This window comes from Lepisma saccharinum, chromosome 8 (genome assembly GCF_977018435.1).
Source record: "Lepisma saccharinum chromosome 8, izLepSacc3.1, whole genome shotgun sequence".
In the NCBI taxonomy this organism is placed as follows: Eukaryota; Metazoa; Arthropoda; class Insecta; order Zygentoma; family Lepismatidae; genus Lepisma; species Lepisma saccharinum.
In genome coordinates, this window is record NC_139236.1 from 41432110 (window position 1) to 41452934 (window position 20825).

General features: G+C 38.4%; 1 protein-coding gene across 1 annotated transcript; it reads right to left on the reverse strand.

Annotated features, from left to right (window-relative positions):
• Positions 1-5061: 5061 nt before the first annotated feature.
• On the reverse strand, positions 5062-5805 carry LOC145991737 (protein GVQW3-like). Its single transcript, XM_083127791.1, has one exon. The coding sequence runs from the start codon at positions 5803-5805 to the stop codon at positions 5062-5064; it is 744 nt and encodes a 247-aa protein (XP_082983917.1).
• Between the last annotated feature and the right edge of the window lie 15020 nt (positions 5806-20825).

Consider the following 20825-nt stretch of genomic DNA (forward strand, 5'->3'; position numbering starts at 1 on the left):
TGTTCCAATATTTTCACTGAAATGACACTTACTTCTTAGTCTACACATGGTTTTAGAATCGGACCATCGCATCAATCCAAATATGTGCTTATTTAGTACTTTTTACATGTAAAAAATAGGCCTACATTCTGACTGGGGCGCCGCGGAAAAATCTTGAAACGCCGTGAAACGAAAACGTCTAGAAGTCTAGAAGTAAAATGTATGAAGCAGTTGTTTACGCGTAAACACACATCACTGGCTTTTGCTACCATGATAGTTTTAGTTATAATTGCCATGCGTACAACGGTCCACACAGTTAAGTTTTCCCAGTTAAAATAAATCTAGGCAATAAAAATGAATTTTTAAGTATGAACAAAACTAATCACTGAAAACGACTGTTGATTAATTAATGTCAATTCTGTGTGCTTTTACGATGAGACCGAATAATGAATAGACGACGTGGATTGAAGGAGAAACAATTGCCGTGGACGATATGAATCGTAACATTTAATGTTCCCGCTTTTGAAACATGTTCCAGATACAAAATATGTTATTGGCAGAGAGAAAAGTCGTCGGAGTGCTAGTTCACTGAAACGGTAGATTCGCATATGGATCGAAAGTTGGATATGCTCCGCAACTTTGAAATTCAGGTAGCTTACTAAGGTACTTACAATGCTTTCAAGTCCCTGGATTAAGTATTCTTGAGATGAATCCAATCGTGTTTATTAGAAGACAACATCTCATCTCTTTTTTCTTCTCCTCTCCCTTCCTGCATGCACCCAACGATATGTCCTATTAAGACAGAGGTGCTGGAATGAAATCTCGAATCAAGTGGTGCTGTTACTTCGTAACTGTTCCCTTGTCTGTTTTATTTCCCATTCCCGTACTTGTTTTTGTATTTTTATTTTACGTCCTTCTGCCTCTTTAGACTAATCGCGACGACGAAGCTCAACAATGTTTACAGTCACAAACGAACGCCCATGGCACAATAGGACTTGAACCCGGAATATTCCGCAGCGAAAGTGTGAGTCGGTCACTCAATACGACACAGAGACAAGTCAAAAAGCAGTAGAAAGTCGTAAGTAGTTATAAATACACAGAGGAGATTTACCACTAGGCTGTCCTAGGCTATGGCCTAAGGGTCATAAGTGCGGTTGGCGCACAAAAATGAGACGCTGAAGGGGCACAGGTGACAAAGATAAATCGACTATTAAAATTCCTTAACATTGTAATAAATTAGCAAAATAAAACATGTCAAGTCATTTTACTTGCTTATTTCATGAAAGAAGTTACAAGAAAGGAGTTTCTATCGTTAATAACTTCTTTCATCACAACCCTATTCTCAGTACTGTATTTTAACCGAAGTGCAAGTCTGTATGGCAGACTACAAAGGAAGCCGCGCGAGGTCACGTAACAGTGCTCGAATGTAACGAATATAAGTATTTTGAATGCCAACAACTGAAAATCAAGTGGAGGGATATTGACGGTTAAAATCAACTTCCTTGTTTCTCAGTTCGTGGCCAGTGTGGCTACCGTAATGTAGTGTCGGTTTCTTTTAATTTGGTGCGTGTGCGGTAATAGTGCTGAGTGACGAAATGCGTAGCAAGTGGTACTTATAAACGAAAACCAAGTTTAATTAATAATTTTAATCAGATGTGTCTATCTTTTAAAGTTTACAAGTGTTGTTAATGCAGAAGTACCAAGATAACAAAACTGTTAATGGTAATATTAATGTCCGCAGAGCCCAAAACAAAGAATAGCCTAGGGGCCCAAATTTCATAAATCCTCATTTTTAAATTCATCAACAACAAACACCCACCTCCCTATCTCTTGGCAGTTTACAGGCTGGCTGAGATACATTGAACTACGTAGGAGAAAGTTTTCAATTAACGCAAGTATGAAAGGTGATTGTCTTCCCCCTTGCACTTCCACGTCTAAAGAGTCAACAATTTACTACGTGTAAATAGCAATAAATTGTGGATTAATAAGGAAAAAGTTATGATCAAATCCGAAACGTGGAAACCAACAAATCATTAATTGCTCCTTCCTCACCCATGAAAAGGGGTATCGGTTCCTTTGATGTCTCGACACATCTAAAACTAACTTTAATAAAAATAACTAAAATAAACCTTAAATAAACTTCAGTGTTAATCCGCCAATGTCACTGGGTCACACAACAAACAGCGCTTTTTAATTATTTTTAACAGAACCTATCTTAATATAACTTGTTTATTGTAGTTCCACATAAGAATAGATTGTGGAATGAATAAATTAAAAAGGTATTATAGTCACTCATCTTCCAGAAACTGCCGTGAATGTCTAAGAAAACTAAGCCCATTTTTTCTGCTAGACTGCTGAAAATTAGAAGTTAAAAAAGTTTATGCAGTAACATCTAGAATTTTCCTTGTAGTCGTACATTTTGGCGGTCGTTATGACAGGATTAACAGTTAACAAACGTTCGGCCGCAGCACCGCTAAATAATTAGGGAGGCGTTAAGACAATAACGGCCCTCGCAGAGCCTGGAAACAAAAGAGAATAGAGAAAGTAGTTCGCGGAGAGAAAACCGCAGAGCAGGCCACAATGAGAACGGCTACAAATTAAACAGAGCTCCTCGTATTCTCCCGTGAAAAATATAATTTTCTCGGTGAGTCGGGTCAAGTCTAAGTTTATTGCGTACTTCTCCATATTGTTCACACTGGAGAGGGGAAGGAAGGATATCACTCGATGTCAGATTTCAATGAACTAAAATAATAAATCAATATTTATCATAAGAATGTCTGAAGAATGTTGCAAGAAGTTCTTACGTTAAAGAAACTACAAGATATAATCTTTCTTACATTACCATGAAACACAGACATAAAAGTAAACTGTTAAATGCTTAATTCTTAAGTGTTTCTCACTTCACTAATACAGTGTAGTGTGAGTAACATACGAGGGGTAAGCACAGACAATGGATAGCTAAGCAAAACAAATGCTATTTTTTATGATGTACCACTCTTTCTTGTAGTATCATGTTACATGTGCGTGTTTCTAACGTTTCTAGTTTTACGTTGCAGGGTCTTGAAGTGAAGAAAGTTCAGTGATTTTTTTGAAAAATGGAAAAATTGGAGTATCGCCCGGCAAAACTTTGGCCAGCTAAAGCTCTTTTCATGTTTGCAAAGAGGTGAAAGTCTGAGAGGTTGATCACCCCTCGTACATGTGACATCTTTTGTCAATTAACGAAGGAAAACAATCATGCAAACAGTGGTATGTTCAAGTAGGATTCACCCTCCCAAAATCACAATTTAAATTACGCTTTCCTAACAACAAAACGCGACCTAATCATCAAACATTTTTTTGTAAATAGAGCGCGAACAAACGTTGTCAAGAAATCCCTTATGTGTCCTCTACAATGCCTTAGAAAAGCGTAACAAAAATATTGATTTATTCCGTATGCCATATATGCAATTTAAAAACGCTGTAACGAAAACACTATCAAATAACGCTCACTGAAACATGTATGATAAGCTGTATCTCTGTTCCTTTACGTAACATGAAATCTCTAACTGGGCATCAGCCTGTTGGGTTCATTTATGTAAATAAATAAATAAAATGTCCTCGCATTGTGGCAGATTAAAATGCACCAAACTGGAAAATACGTATGCACGTAAAATATGAAAATATGAACTGAACATGCACGAAACTATCAATCTTTTTTCCAAAAATATTTTCGAAACATCACCAAAAATAAATATTTTACGTAAAATGAAACAAAAAATTAAGCAATGACTCATGAAACATTACCGATTTCACAATTTCAGACTGTTACAAGGGATTTTGCAACAAACTTTCGGTAGCCTGCATTTTTGTATCTCAACTAGTCACTTTAGCCGTTTTAGGGTGCTATTAAGAAAAATCTGAAAAACATATCCTCTATGCGATGATGGTATCTAATATCGATAGCTCAGAAACTGTTTGAAGTACTCAACTTTTTCTGCACTGATAAACGTATAAAGTAGCACCTTTAGTAAATGTAAGTTAACTCCATACGTCCGTCTGTCAGAACACAAAACAATATTCTATCTTATATTACTTATCAATGTATCTTGTACATAAGTGGAGACATCGAAATTGCTTTGGCTGTTCTATCTCTCTGTTTACCGCAGTAAAACAATAAGAAGTTACTGCAAATTGACAAATTGTACGTGTTGCGGTATCTCCGGAACTATTCAAGTCACAAATATTAAGTTTGGTTCAATGATAGATCTGTAAATTGCCAATTAGCATGTTTTAGATTAGCCAGTCTCTGTGTTCCCTGGCCAAATAGAAACATATCTAATACATACTGAATAATTAGAAACTGTTAGTTATAGAAAGTTAAAACCTAGTATACACAAAGTCCTATCAAAGAATAATGTAATCTATTTAGTGAGATATTGTAAGCCTTGCCATTGGGACATGGTTACGCGATAAAGAAAACATGGTTTATAATTTATTTGAAGGTTTATAATACAAGGGAAAGTTTGAATCATCATAATGCAAAACGAATAAAACTATACTTACCCCGATATGGTCCAAATCCGATCGGGAACATCGTCGAAGCTGAAATAGAGAAAGAAACAAAGTCACGATGTTTTCATTTGGAGTTGATAATACTGTATCCTTTTTTCTTTTATGTACGCATTGCTTGCATTGTAGAATTATTTCTCCCGTAGTTTTCCTTCATCAGACATTTGTTTTTAGTTTAATTAAAGATACAGTTTAACAAAAAAGAAGCAGTTATGCAGTGGCTCTTGTCAACGTTACATTGCTGTGACTTAGCAACTTAACTGTGAAATGAGCAGTCTGTTTTTGTTACTATTCTATTACTATTATTTTAAATTAAGATTTTTATCAAATTTTAATTATAGATCCCAAATATCATCAGGGAACTCAAAATCATTACTGTTTTACAAAGGTTCTTGTAAATCTGAAATTTTAAAGAATGTAGCTTAACCCCACTTGTGAAAAAGGAAATTGCATAGTGGGTCTACAGGGTCTGTATTTTAAGTAATGAGAATAAATCCAGAAAACAAAATTTATTACAGATATCGCTACAAACCTTTAGTAGTCTTCAAAGTATGCCCCTTGAGCATCAACACACTTCTGCAGGCGAGTTTTCCACGCGTCGTACGCTCCTTGAAAGTCAGCAACTGGAACATCCTTCAGTGCACGCGTGCAAACCGCTTTGACCGCATCCAGGGTTCCGTGGTGGTGTCCTTTGAGGGTTGTTTTCACTCTGGGAAAGAGGAAAAAATCTGCAGGGGCAAGGTCGGAGCTGTAGGGAGGCTGAGGAATCGTTATGCCAGATTTCGTCAGGAACTCTCTAACCACGAAGCACGTGTGACATGGCACATTGTCATGATGGATCACGTCTTCAATGCGTTCCAAAAGATCTTGCGACACGATCGCGCGGTTGTGCAATTGCTCGTTCGTCAAAACTTTAGGGACGAGCTTGGTGCAAATTTTTCTCATCCCAAGATCCTCGGTGATGATTTTGTGAACAACCCTTTTATCGAGTCCTAGCGTATCCGTGATACACCGCACACTGACACGCCTGTCCGCGTTCGGCAAATCTCGCACACGTTCGTTGTCTCTGGTTCTTGAAGTTGACGGGCGCCCTGCACGGGGTTTGTCCTCCACGCTCTCCCGGCCTTCTTTGAACATTTTGTGCCACCGAAACACTTGCGCTTGTGATAAACTGTCACTGCCGAATGCTTGTCGAATCATTTCCAGCGTTGCTGCAACAGATTTTCCAAGGCGCACACAAAATTTGATCGCGTACCGCTGTTCCATGCTTTGCTGCATTTTGCTCTTGCACACATTACTTTGCAGACGTCCACGCCAAGCGTTATCATGCCTCAACGGATTCCAGCAGGCAACTGCCGCTTGGAGCGCTTTCAAGGTCACACCCCCAACTACAGACTCTAACCGGTCCCAGTGCGCTCTAACAGCTAGTCGCGCCAGAAAAAAAAATTCTCATTACTTAAAATACAGACCCTGTATGTTACTATTCTCATTATTTAATTTCTTCCAGAGTTCTTCTGCAATTAACGAAGCCTACCAGACAATCAAATCTATGTCTACCGTCAAATCCACATAGATTATATGTACCGTAAATCTCTTGCAGAACGCATCACGTATGTCCTGAACAACATTTATCACATTTGTTTGTGTCGACCTAGATGTAAAAAAAATGTTTACTGTGACTTAAGAAACATTTAACATGAATAAATATGTGATTGTATAGGATGGACTCGAATAGTTTCGTTCGTACCGATTACCCAAAAGTGGCAGCAATAAATAATACAAATCAAATCGAATACTTTCGCCGGTGCACAAAGAATTGTTACGAGTCTGTAATTAACTATTTTTTTATCTTCACCGTGAACTACCCGTGTTTCCTTCCAGATATCAGGGTAGATTTGTGTTTTTATTGTTAAATTATATTTTAAGTAGAGATAGCACAAGAATAACCTTCAGTACTTACTACCCAGGTGGATTGATTTAAATAACTTTAAGAAAAATATTTATTTATTTATTTATTTACTCAGAGTTTTAGATACAGTGTTATTTGGCCATTTTACACTGAAACAACATAAAGTAGAAACAAAAAATAACAAAAGATAAAAACAATAACAAGATGGGATAGATTTACATGTTCTTGGTCAGTAATATACAAACATTACGTTCTGGAAGGAAAATACATTCAGGGGAAGTTTGTTGTAGATTTCTGGGAGCCTGTAAAACAATAAGCGTTGTGGAAGGGATAGCCTAGTGGTTGGGTTGTGGAAGAGTTGCAGGTTGCGCGTTTGCTTTTGGGGTACCCTAAGTGTGAATTTACTGATTAGGATATCTGTTCTGATTTTGCCATTTATTATCTTGTATAAAAATTTCATGTCATCTAGATCACGACGAAAGGATGAAGTGTGAATATTCAGAGCTGCCATGGTGTCTCATTTGGATACATGTCGGAAGGAAGGTTTTCTATGGCGAACAATTGCAAGAAAGAAACTGAGAACAGAATCTATTCTGGTGAGATTGGTTTTTGAGGCCATTGCCCAAATTGGGGAACAGTATTCAAGGATGGGCGAGATGAAAGATTTAAAGAATAAAGCAAGAGATGATGGGTTTTGAATTTCGCTAAATCTGTATAGAAGACCGAGAAGGCGCATGGCTTTTTTAGTGGTAGCTATAATATGATAATTAAAAGTGAGTTTTTCATCCATGATAATACCTATGTCCTTTTGGGTGGAAACGTTTAGGATTGGATTGTTTTCAATAGAATAAGTAGACACTACTTTGTTCTTTTTTAGGGAATAAGTAAGGAAAGAGCATTTCTAAGGGTTTAGTTCTAAATTCCACTGACGACACCACTTAACAAGTTATGTGAGAGCATTTTGAAGAATCATCATGTCATGATGCGATGAGATCTCCTTAAAGAGTTTACATTCATCCGCATAGGGAGGGAGGAAAGTTTTTCCGGGAGGTCATCCATGTACAGAAGGAATAGGGGCGGCCCTAAGACACTCTCCTGAGGAACTCCAAACAAAACGGGAAGAAAGTTAGAAGAGGTACCTGAAAGAACAACACGTTGTTCACGCTCATGGAGGGAGTCCTGGAGTAAAGAGAGAAATTTGCCATGGATGTTTAATCTGGATGATAATTTATGAAAAAGAAATTTATAGAATAATGTACATAAAGATTTTGTAGATATCAGAATCACTTTTAGTGAAAGTTCATTATTCTTGTAATCATTTAGTGGTGTTTTGGGCTCTAAGAAAGAAACAAAATATCAGTGGCGTAGCGTTATAGTACGCCCGTACGCCCGGCGTTCCCAGATTTAAAATTTCAAAAATGCTTAAATTAAAAATGCTGTGATTATAAAGTAAAACGTGACTAATTTCATATATGTTTGACCTTCATGGCATTATAATGGCTATTTTTCGCGATCCGCTTGCAACGCTCCACTCTCAACACTCGTTCCAGCATCTCTTTTCAATGCCTTTCCCGGCTGGACACCGAGCAGGTTCGGCGTACAGGACTCCTATATTCCTTGCTGCCTTTATGGAGGGAAAGCTTCCATTTCTACAGCACGCGCGTAAATGGGCTCTCTTACGCTGGCGTACGAGAGGTCTACCGTGATTGGTTCATGTGACCCTTCCTGCCTTCTGAAGCAGACGACAGCGGCAGAATTCTTACCCAGTTCTTCGCTCTTCGCGCTCATGCAACTCGTGCTGTGTGATGCTACAATACGCAATATTGACTGACGTAACTTTACCAATCTCAAATATACTGCTTCTTAATGGCCACTGCATTGTATAATTTATCGCACGAACAGCGATGTGTATTAGAAACTAAAAGATCAACACAGTTTTTGTCAAATAAGTTGGTGAAGTCCTCGTGATAGAAATTCAGCCTGTGGCTGCTCTACCACTTAACCCGCAAAACTATTATTTTTTTATTGTATTTTTTCGTTATTATCTAACTACTTAATATTGTGTGAATGGAAATGTTTAGCATGTCTGAATTACTAATCGGCACTGTTACGTCAGTAGAGTGTACGATGTTTGGATCATCCACTCTGCTTTTTACAGTGCGCCAAGACGACAGAGGTCCCTGGTTCGAATCCCGGCGTTAGCACGGGTGTTCTTTGTCAGTGTCCCTTCAACAATATAATCACTCATATTCATATTCGCAATTAACCAAAAGTGGTAGAAAAGCGAAGTAAAATAAACCAAATCAATCAGTAGTTGGATCGCCCACAACAATGACGTCTACTGTTGTGCAGAGGCGCTTGTGATTCAGGTAGGTTTTTAATGACTTGCGTCATGCAGAAAGATATAAAAAAAGGTATAGAACACCAGAGTTCAAAACATCTGTGGCATAGTGAGGCATCTAATTTTCTAGCTAAAACATGCAATGATGATGTTTTATTGAAAACCCAGCTTACTTCAGGCAAATAATGCCTGTGGCGACTAATACCATAAGTAAATTATTAAGCAAGAAAGGGCCGACCCTTCCTTCGGACTTGGCGTTCCCACCCGAAATGTCCATGCTACGCCACTGCAAAATATATGAACTGATGGAATGAAGCTCATACGAAAGGAAGTGGAATATGTAAACTGTAAACACACTTAAATTTCTCTTGATTTAAAATTTTAATTTTATGGGTTAAAGTAGCAAATTATACAAATAGTGTCATTATCATTAAACTGTAAATATACATGGCAGCTGATATCTTGCAAACTATCATTAAAATATTGCCAAATTTCAACTACAAAGACTATAAAAAATATTTTAAGTTACAATTATATAGTACATCCAGAATGTTTTATTTTCACTGGAAGAAAGGTTACTGTAATTATTGTAGTTTCATTAACATCTCAACAAACATTTCCGTAATAGGTACAGTACCAGAAACAGAAAAATGTACATTTACACATATTTTTTTATTTGCTTTAATCAAACTGTTCAAATATTTTACAGGGCCGTTTACCAGAAAAATATTTCTATATAAATATATATATATATATATATATATATCTACGGTGCCGTGATGTGGGTTTACGCATAAAGAACGATAGTCTACATTCTACACGCAGACTATTTTATACACGTAGATGACGTAACCTATGAAAACAACATGATAACTTAGCAAAGGGCGCTACGGAAGTAAAACAAAATTATACTGCGTATCAGTTGCTGATGTGTAAGAAGAACTTTCTCATACGATTCCTTCCAAATTCGAACAATTTTTCACCTAGGAAAGAAACCTAACAAGAAATATTGTAGTGTTTTATGGGAAAAAGACTAATTTGGCCTCACGACTGCCATCTGTTGTTTTTTTACATACTATTTATCTTCTTCCATAGTAGATGATAGAAGAGAAGAGAAATTTGAAATTTTGTTGTAAATAGGATTATATTCAGTTTGTTAGGAACCACTATAGTTGAAAATGTCATTTTCCTTTTATGAAAGCCTTGAAAATTAATTTTAATGTCTACGTAGTCTACGTAAACTATAACCCAATGTAATCTACGCGTAGATAACGTGTAGAGAACGCATGTAGACGTAAACTTATAGTGTACGGCAGTGCCAAAAACCATACAAGCAATTTAAAGCGTGTTTTTTAAAAATATATATAAAAAATCGATTTTAATTTAAAAAATCATGATTTGTATCCACCCTGCTTACTACACATGCCTGAAATATCGTTATCACCACCTAGCATCAGAAATACATAGAATAACACAAAAAAGCACGAAGAACATTCACGTTGTTGTCCTATCGATCCATCAGACTACAGATCACAGACTCATCATTTTATGGGTGCTAGAAAATGTAAATGTTACAGAAAAAAATGATTTCGGCGTCTTCAAATCATTTACAACATACTTGCTCATATACTAGATACAGAAAATATCTAGATTAGATAGGCTACGACAAAGCACATTAATGTTTTTAGAAAACCCTAAACTTTTTGTCTCTTTGATATTTCATACCTCAAATTCATGTCTAGATTACTGTACTAATACGTTCGTCGCTACGTCAAAAAAAGGAAAAAAGAAAGAAAACCCCTTCTGTGTTACGGCTGTGAGAGCGAAAATGAATTTTATCGAAACGCCTCGCGCAACTCGCCAACATGCCTCACATCCCACTGTTGCTCGACGTCATGTCAGGGGACGGTTTTATGGTACAATTGCACAGCATGAAATGGCATCGTGGGGGAGACATTTGGCAAAAAAGGATGTCCGAATGAATCTCTGCTCTTTCATGTGTGTGTTTAAAACATGCTGCCTCCACGGAGGGGGACAGTAGCAAATCAACCGCCGTCTCATCAACGAAGCATGGTGAGAAAGAAATCCCACATTTCTACATATATATATATACGAGGTTCATTCGAAAATATCTGCCTTTGAAAATGCCCAACCGGCGGATCTGTTCCCATATTTAGATGACGAGTTGCTTAACAATGTCGGTTACTTAGTAGGTAGCGTAATGTGATGGAAAGTTAATATTCCCGCAGGCATATTTAGAGCGCCCACATTGAAATCGTAGCTGATGGCGTGGCTAATGGCTACAACCAACAGCATCGCGTTTTTTACATGACGCAAACGTTCCATCTACTGATTATTTGATACAGGCAATGAGCTTGAGCGTTGGGATAGAATAGAAGGTGTAATGTGCTATAGTGTATAGTGTCGTTAACGTATATTTGCCCTCTTCACGCACCCTGGTTCGTAGGGTCAAATCATGGACACCTCTATATGGCATCGTTTGAAGAATCGATCAACTGGTGTTAGGTTAGGTGTATCAAGTTTGATGTTGTAGTATTTTTACATTGTTAGGTTATGGGTGTAAGGTCTGAAGCTGTTGGTAAATTTATCATATGATAAAAGTAAATGTCGTATAATGACATGCATAACTTCCATCACGTTTCATACACCAATCGTCGAATCTGATGGCCATTGCGTCATGTAAGAAACGAGGTACTATTGGCGGTTGGTCACGCCCACTGTCAGAGGGGCAGTCATATATATGCATATATATATGTGTGTGTGTGTGTGTGTGTGTGTGTGTGTGTGTGTGCCAGCTAGCACACAAGCTTCTGGAGCTTGTTAAAGCAAGCTTGATATGGAAAACTCCACAGTTACGACTTCCACGTAGGTTTTCTTTAAATATGCATCTCAAAGTTAAAACTCACATGAGTTTTTGTTTCTTTTTCGTCACGTCGCTTACTAACAACGAAGAGTAACTAGAAAACAATCCTAAAGTTCGTCCCTACGAAACAGCACATGCATTTTTATACATCTTTTTTCAACATTTTCCAAGGATTGAAATATTACAGGTAAAAGCAAATTTAAAGTAGCATGACGCAACTACGAACCTGGTGCTCGGCTTGCAGTTCCATCTTTCCTTCATGTGGGGATTTGAACCAGGGTTCATTTGGTTCCAGATGTATCACTGCAAAGTGGTGGTGACGGGCAACGGTACACAAGTAGCAACCTTAAGGAAACTAATTTAATTACCACCCAATGTGCAAGACGCAAAAGTTAAACTCGCTATTCGTTGAAATGGAGTAACGCTATGCACAAAAGTTCTGCGAACAGCAGTAGAGCGAGGATGGGGCGCTTTGGGAAATTAGGTTAATTAACTACGTTGCTTTAATTAACGTCAGGTGAGATATGAAAGGCATTTGCCAGTTCAAAACATCCAGAATGGAATTGCCGAATTTCATATACGTGGATATTTGTTTAATGAATGTGTCTTTCATTAACAATTAGCGCCACTATTTTTTTATCGTGTTCTTCAAGAAAGTCATGGCTTCACTTTATCGTGCTTAGGAATACGTACGAATTGTGAACCAAGTGCGCAAGTTATCCGTTAACTTGTAATTAAGATATCCGTAAAATTGTCTTACTCTATTAGTTCAAACCTTTATAATTTCTATTTTGTAGTAACGTCGGGAAAGATCCACTAAACAATAGTTCTGAGAGTGTTCATCGTATCAGATGTTTATAGGGATGCTTCACCTTTGTCAGAGGGGCAAGAAGCGATAGAAAGCTTTGTTGACTTTGAGATACGGGAATAATATTTAACTATTCTTCCGACTAGTGCACCCTGGACTGCATTTTGCACACTAACGAGACTCTGGCGTTTGGACCTACGGCCAGTATAATTCTATGTAGGGCTTTGTGTGTGTTGTCCTGTGTTTTGTCCTTATGTGCTCACGCACAATTTTGAATTCAATTCAATATTTTACTATTAGGAGGTAAGACAAAAAAAAGCAGAAAATAATTTTTCACCATTCAGAGATCAGGAAATAAACAGAAACATTCTGAGCAATTGGGAAATAAGAAAAAAAAACACAAGGATTTTACACTTTTCGGAGTTCAGGAAATATGAAGCAGAACAGGATTCTTAACCACAGTAACAAATGTAATTATTAAAGCATTTATAAATAAGAAAAAAGAACAGATCTCTACGACCATCAGTTGCTGAAGTAGGTTGGTTTGCGTTCAAAAGAGAAGTTCTGTTTACGCGGACGTGGGATGTAGGCATGCGCTGAGCGTCTTGGGACTTTTGCATAGATACTTTCTACAGGGTGGCTCAATAAGTCACTTAACACCCTCAGTACAAGGCCACTGCGGCATGGAATTTGAAATTGGCGATGAGCAATCGTTATCTGGCCAAGGGGGAACCACATTGACGCCACCCACACGGTCGGCGGCCATCTTGATGTCCGCCATCTTGAATTCAACTTCAGAATTTTAAATGGGAAAGGGGTCGTGCGACATATCAAAATGGGCTAGAATTTCACGAGAAATGCAATTGTGAAGGTTTTTTCGACGTATCCTTAACCAGTAAAAAGTTATGACTGAATTATTGTACCAATTTGCTCCTTTTCGAGGTGTTAGAAAAATGCCTTCAAATTTGTTTAGCGCTTCGGTAATGCATCGAGATCAAATTGACGTCTATGGAGAGACGTTCGCATACCACTGCACATTATTTTAATCGGATACATCCATGAAGAGCTGTGCATTATGAATGGTTGTCGCGAACAATTTACAGTGTGACGCTTCCATTGAATTAAAAGTCCTTCAAAGTGACAAGGCTAATGTTTATGTTCATAAGGAAGTTTATAAAAAGAATATGTGACCCTTGTCATCTGATAACTAACTTTGGACAAAAACTCGTTCATAACGTTCTGGTGTTCTTCCCTATTGAAAAAACTCTGTAAAAAGTACCTTCTTCCATAAGCAAGGATGAAAAAACTGTTTATTTAACAAATCCAAGTAGCCCTAAGCATTTAAGGTTCCGTTGATGGAAAATTGACTAACCAATCGTGTTCCACACAGCACGCCACACCATTAACTTACCAACACTAACCATTCAGCTTTGATCTGTCGAAAATGGGTTATCAGATAAAAAGCATCGAATATTCTTTTTATGAACCTCCTTCTGAACATAAACATTAGCCTTGTCACTGTGAAGGACTTTTCATTTAATGGAAGCGTCACACTGTAAATTGTTCGCGACAACCATTCATAATGCGCAGCTCTTCATGGATGTATCCGATTAAAATCGTGTGCAATGGCATGCGAACTTCTCTCCCTAGACGTCACTTTGATCTCGATGCATTACCGATGCGCTAAACAAATTTTAAGGCATTTTTCTAACACCTCGAAAAGGAGCAAATTGGTACAAGAATTCAGTCATAACTTTTTACCGGTTAAAGATACGTCGAAAAAACCTTCACCATTGCATTTCTCGTGAAATTCTAGCCCATTTTGATATGTTGCACGACCCCCTTCCCATTTAAAATTCTGAAGTTGAATTCAAGATGGCGGACATCAAGATGGCCGCCGACTGTGTGGGTGGCGTCAATGTGGTTCCCCCTTGGCCTGATAACGATTGGTCATCGCCATTTTCACATTCCATGCCGCAGTGGCCTTGTACTGAGGGTGTTAAGTGACTTATTGAGCCACCCTGTAGTATGAGAAATACGCACGATAAATACAGTTGATTACTACTTTTTTAGGTTGTGCCAAACGTTCCATGAATTTCATTAGAACACTCGGGACTTACCTACTACCTCCAGTAATACGTGCTTCACGGGATGTGATGCATGGGGATTTTTTTCTGCTGTACCTGTACATCAAAGCATATAAAACTATAAACCGTTTAAGGCTTAAGAAGGTTTATTTGAAGCATTTTTCGTCCCTGAAATATTCTGTTCCACCTAGTATTCAAATATTCAAAATGTGTTGCAAGAACTTTGTATGTTTCGATTTCAAAAGTAAATACTGCAATGTAATTAAATTGAATTGTTGTTTTAAGTTCACTTTATGCACAGATAGGCTAATCGGTACTGGACCTACAGTTTAAAGTGGGATTCGAACCACTATGTGCCACCACCGGGTATCGAACCCGGGACCACTTGATTGCTATGTAATAATTAGGGCATAAATATACATGACCTTATTCTCTACTCTTTTAGTAACAAGAAAAAAATTAATTCATCCGAAACACTTGTTAGTTCTTAAGTTATAGATTGATTGATGACAATATGAAGTTTTGATGTTTTGCGGGATCATTTGAGGGCATGAAGTGAACTGGTGGGCACTTTTGTATACATCCTTGTAACGACCCTGCTTGGTCGCCATTTAATTATTATTAGACCTTGCGTGATCACTATATTCTTTTTAATCTGATGAAAGGGTTAAGCGGAATGAATATCCCTGCGAGGCGTACGCTTTTAGTTTAAATGTATTCAGTAAACGTTAACAGTTCCACCTCTACGTTTACTAGCTTCACTCATTATTAGACCCTGCGTGGTCGCTATATTCTTTTTAATGTTATCAATTATTGTCATTTACATTGTTCAACGTGTTTAGAATAGCAGAGTCCTGCGAGGCTCATTATTAATTATATTGTCTGAATGCATTCAGTTTTAGTTTATATTGTCACGTGCATCTAGTGATTTTCCCACTAGTGATTTCTCAATGTCAAAACTTTGATATTCCTCAGTACGAAGTTTGCAATATGTAAAAAAAAATGAGTTAGCAACGCGTACTTGTAGTTGAAATTTTCACCACCCATGCGCCACCGCGAGTATAAAACCCAGCGCAGCGAGACCGGAGCTCCCCTCTGTCCGAAGGGACCTGGAGTGGATACCTCACGGTGCCCAACGAAGCTCCAGACCATCGAACGTCGAGATCGCCGCGGCATAGACACGCGTTCGCGCGATGTCAGTGAGGAACTTCAACCTACCCGACCTCGTCCAGGGAAATAATGGAAGACGTTCAACAACCCAATCATCCGATAGGCCAACGAGCTCAACCATTGAGGGGGGACAATTCGTGTTTCCAATTCATCCCTCTGATAGGCTATCGAGGCAACCAATGATAGATACAGAACGCCTTAGCGATTCTGAAATGCACAATATCGACAACCGGGAACCTCAGGGCACTGCATCGGAGTACGGTTACACATCAGATTCTGTTGTCAATGAAGAGAGAAGAGTATCCGCTCACACGGGAGCCATCTCCAAATCGCAAGGAGGGAAAATGCGCCCACCACGACGAGTATATTCCAGATCTTCCGAAAAGTTATTTATGAAGCCAATGGATAGAAGGGAACGTTATATGCAATCCACACAAAACAAGACCGTTGATCCCGATGGGTTTCAACTCGTACCTCCAAGAAAGACAGTTCCGGCCAGTACTGTGACTTCTGATCCACCATCAACAATTGAAAAATCAAATAGATATGATGCGTTCACATCAGACCAACCGGAATTACCAACTGAAAATATGCAGATTCAAACAGAGGGAGAAAACGAGATACCTTCCGTTTCCACACCAAAACCTACCAGAGAGCCGTTGATCTATGTCTATCATCAACCGGCACCTCATAATTTTGTCATGAAAACTATCGAAACTACCAAGATTAACCCAAGGGTGCGTTACACAATGGATAGTATACGTTTCCAATGTACTTCATCAAATGATTTCAACAAATTTAAAACATATCTTCAAACAAACAGAGAAAGATTCGCCATAGCTCCGAATCGTCAAAATCGTCCACTTTGGGTTGTTATTCGACATCTTCCTATAGATCTAGATACGAAGTTCATCATGTCGGAGCTCATTGATTATGGACTGTTCACCAAATGAGCCAGCGTAACCCAAAAGGTCCCGGAAGGAAGAACATACCACTATTCCTGATTACTCTCAAGAGATCACCAGCAGCATCAACGATCTACGATTTGGAAAGTATTAACATCTATAGGATTGAGGTCGTAGAATATCTGCCCCCAACAGTCATACAATGCCATAAATGCCAACATCTAGGCCACACCCAGCAACAATGTTTTACCATACCACGCTGTGTTAAATGTGGTAAACCACATGAAGCATATAAATGTCAGAAGAAGAGGGATGATCCCCCCACATGTGCGAACTGTTGGGGAGAACATCCCGCAAACTTTAGAGGCTGTCGGATCTTCACTGTAATAGATCAACAACAGAGAAAACCACAGATGATAACTGCCAGTCAACCTGTCAGAACCACCACTACAGCTCCAGCAGCTTCAGCTCCAGCTCCAGCTTCAACATCTATCAGGCCCACTGAAGCAACACGTTATACATCTTATGCCTACAGAGCTGATCCACAGTCTCGAATGGGACAACGTCACCAACCTACAACAAATACTGGGCAAGCTGGCCAAGGTCTGCAAATACTCCTGGATCTGGCTAATACATGGAACTTTACCAAGATATGGCAACATGTATCCCGAGGACTACAAAAGATCTCCAAAGCAACCTCGGGAATGTCTATAATACCAATCATAATACAAATACTGATGGAAATGCAATCTCATGGCTGTTTTTAGTCGACATAATTTGCTTCAACATATCAATTTGCTGATATACAATGCCCATGGCATAGCAAATCAGACACCTGAACTCACTCATCTACTTTGCAATAAAAATATAGATATTGCACTAATTAACGGGACTCACCTCAAACCACATATGAAATGGACCATCTCTCGTTATAGAATTTTCCCTGAAGACCGACTCCAACAAAGAAAAGGCGGACTTCTCATATTAACAAGACAAGGAATCAACGTGGCAAGAATAGCACTACCCACATTTATATCAATTGAGGCAATTGCAATTAAGGTGCATACTACTTCAGAAGATCTGATATTAGTTGCAGCGTATCGGTCTCCAGCTACAGTGCCGGATTATCAAGACGTGCTACAATTGGACACACTGGGATCCAACGTTATTGTTGGAGGCGATCTTAATGCCAAGCATCCTATATGGCATTCCAGAATATCTAACCCGTCTGGAAATATTCTACTGCAAACGCTGCCAGATACTGAATTTTCTATATCTGCTCCACTGGACCCTACTTTCTACCCTAGGGGTAGAGGAACACCTGATGTCTTAGACGTACTTTTGAACAAAGGAGTAGGCATTAGTACTGCACCACATGTTGAAGACGCTCTTACCTCGGATCATCTCCCTGTTATCGCAGCTATTGCCCAGGGCATCTACTATCATAGGTTCCAGGCACTACAGGAACCCAAAACAGATTGGAATGCTTTTCGCCGGCAATCACATATGAGACTGAACCTCCATCAATCAATGAATACGGCTGAGGAGATCGATGAAGCAGTAAACAACTTTACAGAGGTTATTAAAACATCTTGGAGCCGAACAACGATTACCATGTCTACTTGACCTACGCCAAACACTTCTCCAGTACTGGAAATTTTACTTTGTTTGACACGACGTCGCTGGTATAGAACTCAATCACCCCACCATCTTTACGAATGGAGGTTGCTTGCCAAAGAATTACATAATTTCCTAGTAAGAGAGCGGACCTCCCAATGGGATGAACGTCTACGTAAACTGGAACCACAAGATAGGCAATTTTGGAAGCTAGCGCGCACTCTCAATTCAAGAGATAAGCCAACGTTGAATTCCTTAAATTCTCCAGAAGGACCTATAGTGAATCCTCAGGAAATAGCGGAAACTCTTGCAGACCAATTCCAAACGCATTTTAAACTTAATGCAGAACTTAATGATCAAGAAACAGAGCAAGAGGTTCAAAATATATACGACCAACTTCTACAACTTCCATCGACTCTTGATGCTCCACACGTAACACCTCGTGAAGTCCAAAGGCTGACAAAAAAGCTAAAACCGAAAGCAGCACCTGGCCTAGATGGTGTTCCACCTGCGATACTTCAGAATTTCACAAGAAAGGGGTTTGTGTATCTTGCCAAACTTTTTACTAACATTCTACGACTGGGCTATTTTCCAACACAATGGAAAATGGCAAAGATAATAGCTATTCCAAAAATGAGAAAGAATCCGCACGAGAAGACAAACTATAGGCCTATAAGTCTATTATCTCATGTTAGTAAGCTTTTCGAAAGGGTGTTGTGCCAGCGTCTCACAGTTATTATAGACGAACATCAGCTAATACCAAACCACCAATTTGGCTTTCGGAAAAATCACGGTACTACCGAACAACTTGTCAGAGTCGTTGGCTATATTGCTGTTCATAACAACAGAAAACATCGTGTCCCTGGTCTATTTCTGGACGTGCAGCAAGCATTTGATAGAGTATGGCACGGTGGACTAATGCTCAAATTACAACAACTTCCGCTACCTCAGTGCTACTTAAAAATTATGATGAATTATCTGCAAAACAGAAAGTTCATAGTAACTGTGCAAGGGCAGAAATCTACTTCCAGATCTATTGAAGCAGGGGTGCCTCAAGGCATCAATCTGTTCAAGCTCAATACCCACAAATACAATCAGTTGCTCAGGTATGTATACTCTGAGGTTGGGTACTATGATGATTTTTATGTTATGACCCTTGTAGGAACAACAAAAATATATTTTGTAGAATTTCAGGACAAAGCACCTGATAATATCATCACATATGAATACATAGAGAATAAAGGATATGCATTCATCAAAAATTCCAAGACCTCAGCAGAAAAATCTAATTATATGAACTCTATCAACTATGTTGATTGTTTCTCTACAAAAATTATATACAATTCAGAATCTGTAAATGCCATTGTTTCATGCTACCTCCTTTTCAGAACAGCAAAAAATAACACCGAGAGGGTTCTTGCAGTTGAGTGCTTCATGCAACTTGACAGATTGGAATATATTAAATTGAAAAAAATACCCCATCTCATATACAATATTGTTTTGGATGAAACAAGTGACACTGTAATTGTTCACTGTGTAATATCTTTGATGGGCCTTGAATCACATAAAAACAGTTTCATCTCAAAATTTGCAACAATCATAAACAATGAGGCTGTATCGGAATGCATTGAGTAATGGGTTTTCATGATTCTGTTCCTTGCATATTCATGCCAGTGTGTAATTATTAAATATGCAGAATTTTTTTGACAGAAGAGCAATTTCAAAATACATCAAATCACAATCACTTATTGGGGATTTCAGGCTTAGGTTCTTGAATCTGTCCGAGCATGACCTGTTCTCTGTTGGGAATGAAACTGAAATGCAATGGGTGCTTTCAAGTGATTTTGCCTTTCACTACCTGTCCCTGAAATCCCTAATAAGATTTGAAATATCCATGTTCAATACATGCAAAAGAATTGTTGGATTTTTTGTGCATTATTCTGTAGAGTATTATTATTGGTATTGTGGATTTGCAATGTATGATGATTACTGGTACAACAATTGCAATAAGAATTGTTTTGTGTACAGAATGGACATAATTATGCCACAGAGTCTAAACTGGATCCACTATAATATCACCAACAGAATTTCTGTACCTCTACCCCTGAATCATATTGAATATGTCACCACAGATGAGGGCAATTTGTATCGACTTGAAGATTTTAAGCCAGGCATGAACAAATTTTCAAAATATACAAATTTCAGTGAGATTCTAATGTATATGTTTAGGCAAAAATTTAAAAATTGTGAGCATGAATGCATATGCCTGTCACTTGAAGCGCACAACATACAAAATACATGCCAATGTGACAGGAAATTGTTCACATTGCCACTAAGCTTGTCATAATGTAGAATTTTTTTGACAGAAGGGGAATTTCAAAATACATAAAATCCGAATCACTTGTTCAAGATTTTAGGCTTAGGTTCCTGAACCTGTCCGAGTATAATTTGTTTGCAGTTCAGAATGAGACTGAAATGCACTGGGTTCTTAACAGTGACAAGAATTTTCAATACTTGTCACTGAAGGATGTAAACAAGTTTGAAAAATTTATGTACAACAAGTTTAAGAGAATTTGT

Coding starts and splice junctions, on each gene's coding strand:
- LOC145991737 (XM_083127791.1), bottom strand. CDS start 5,805: ATGCAGCAAAGCATGGAACAGCGGTACGCGATCAAATTTTGTGTGCGC.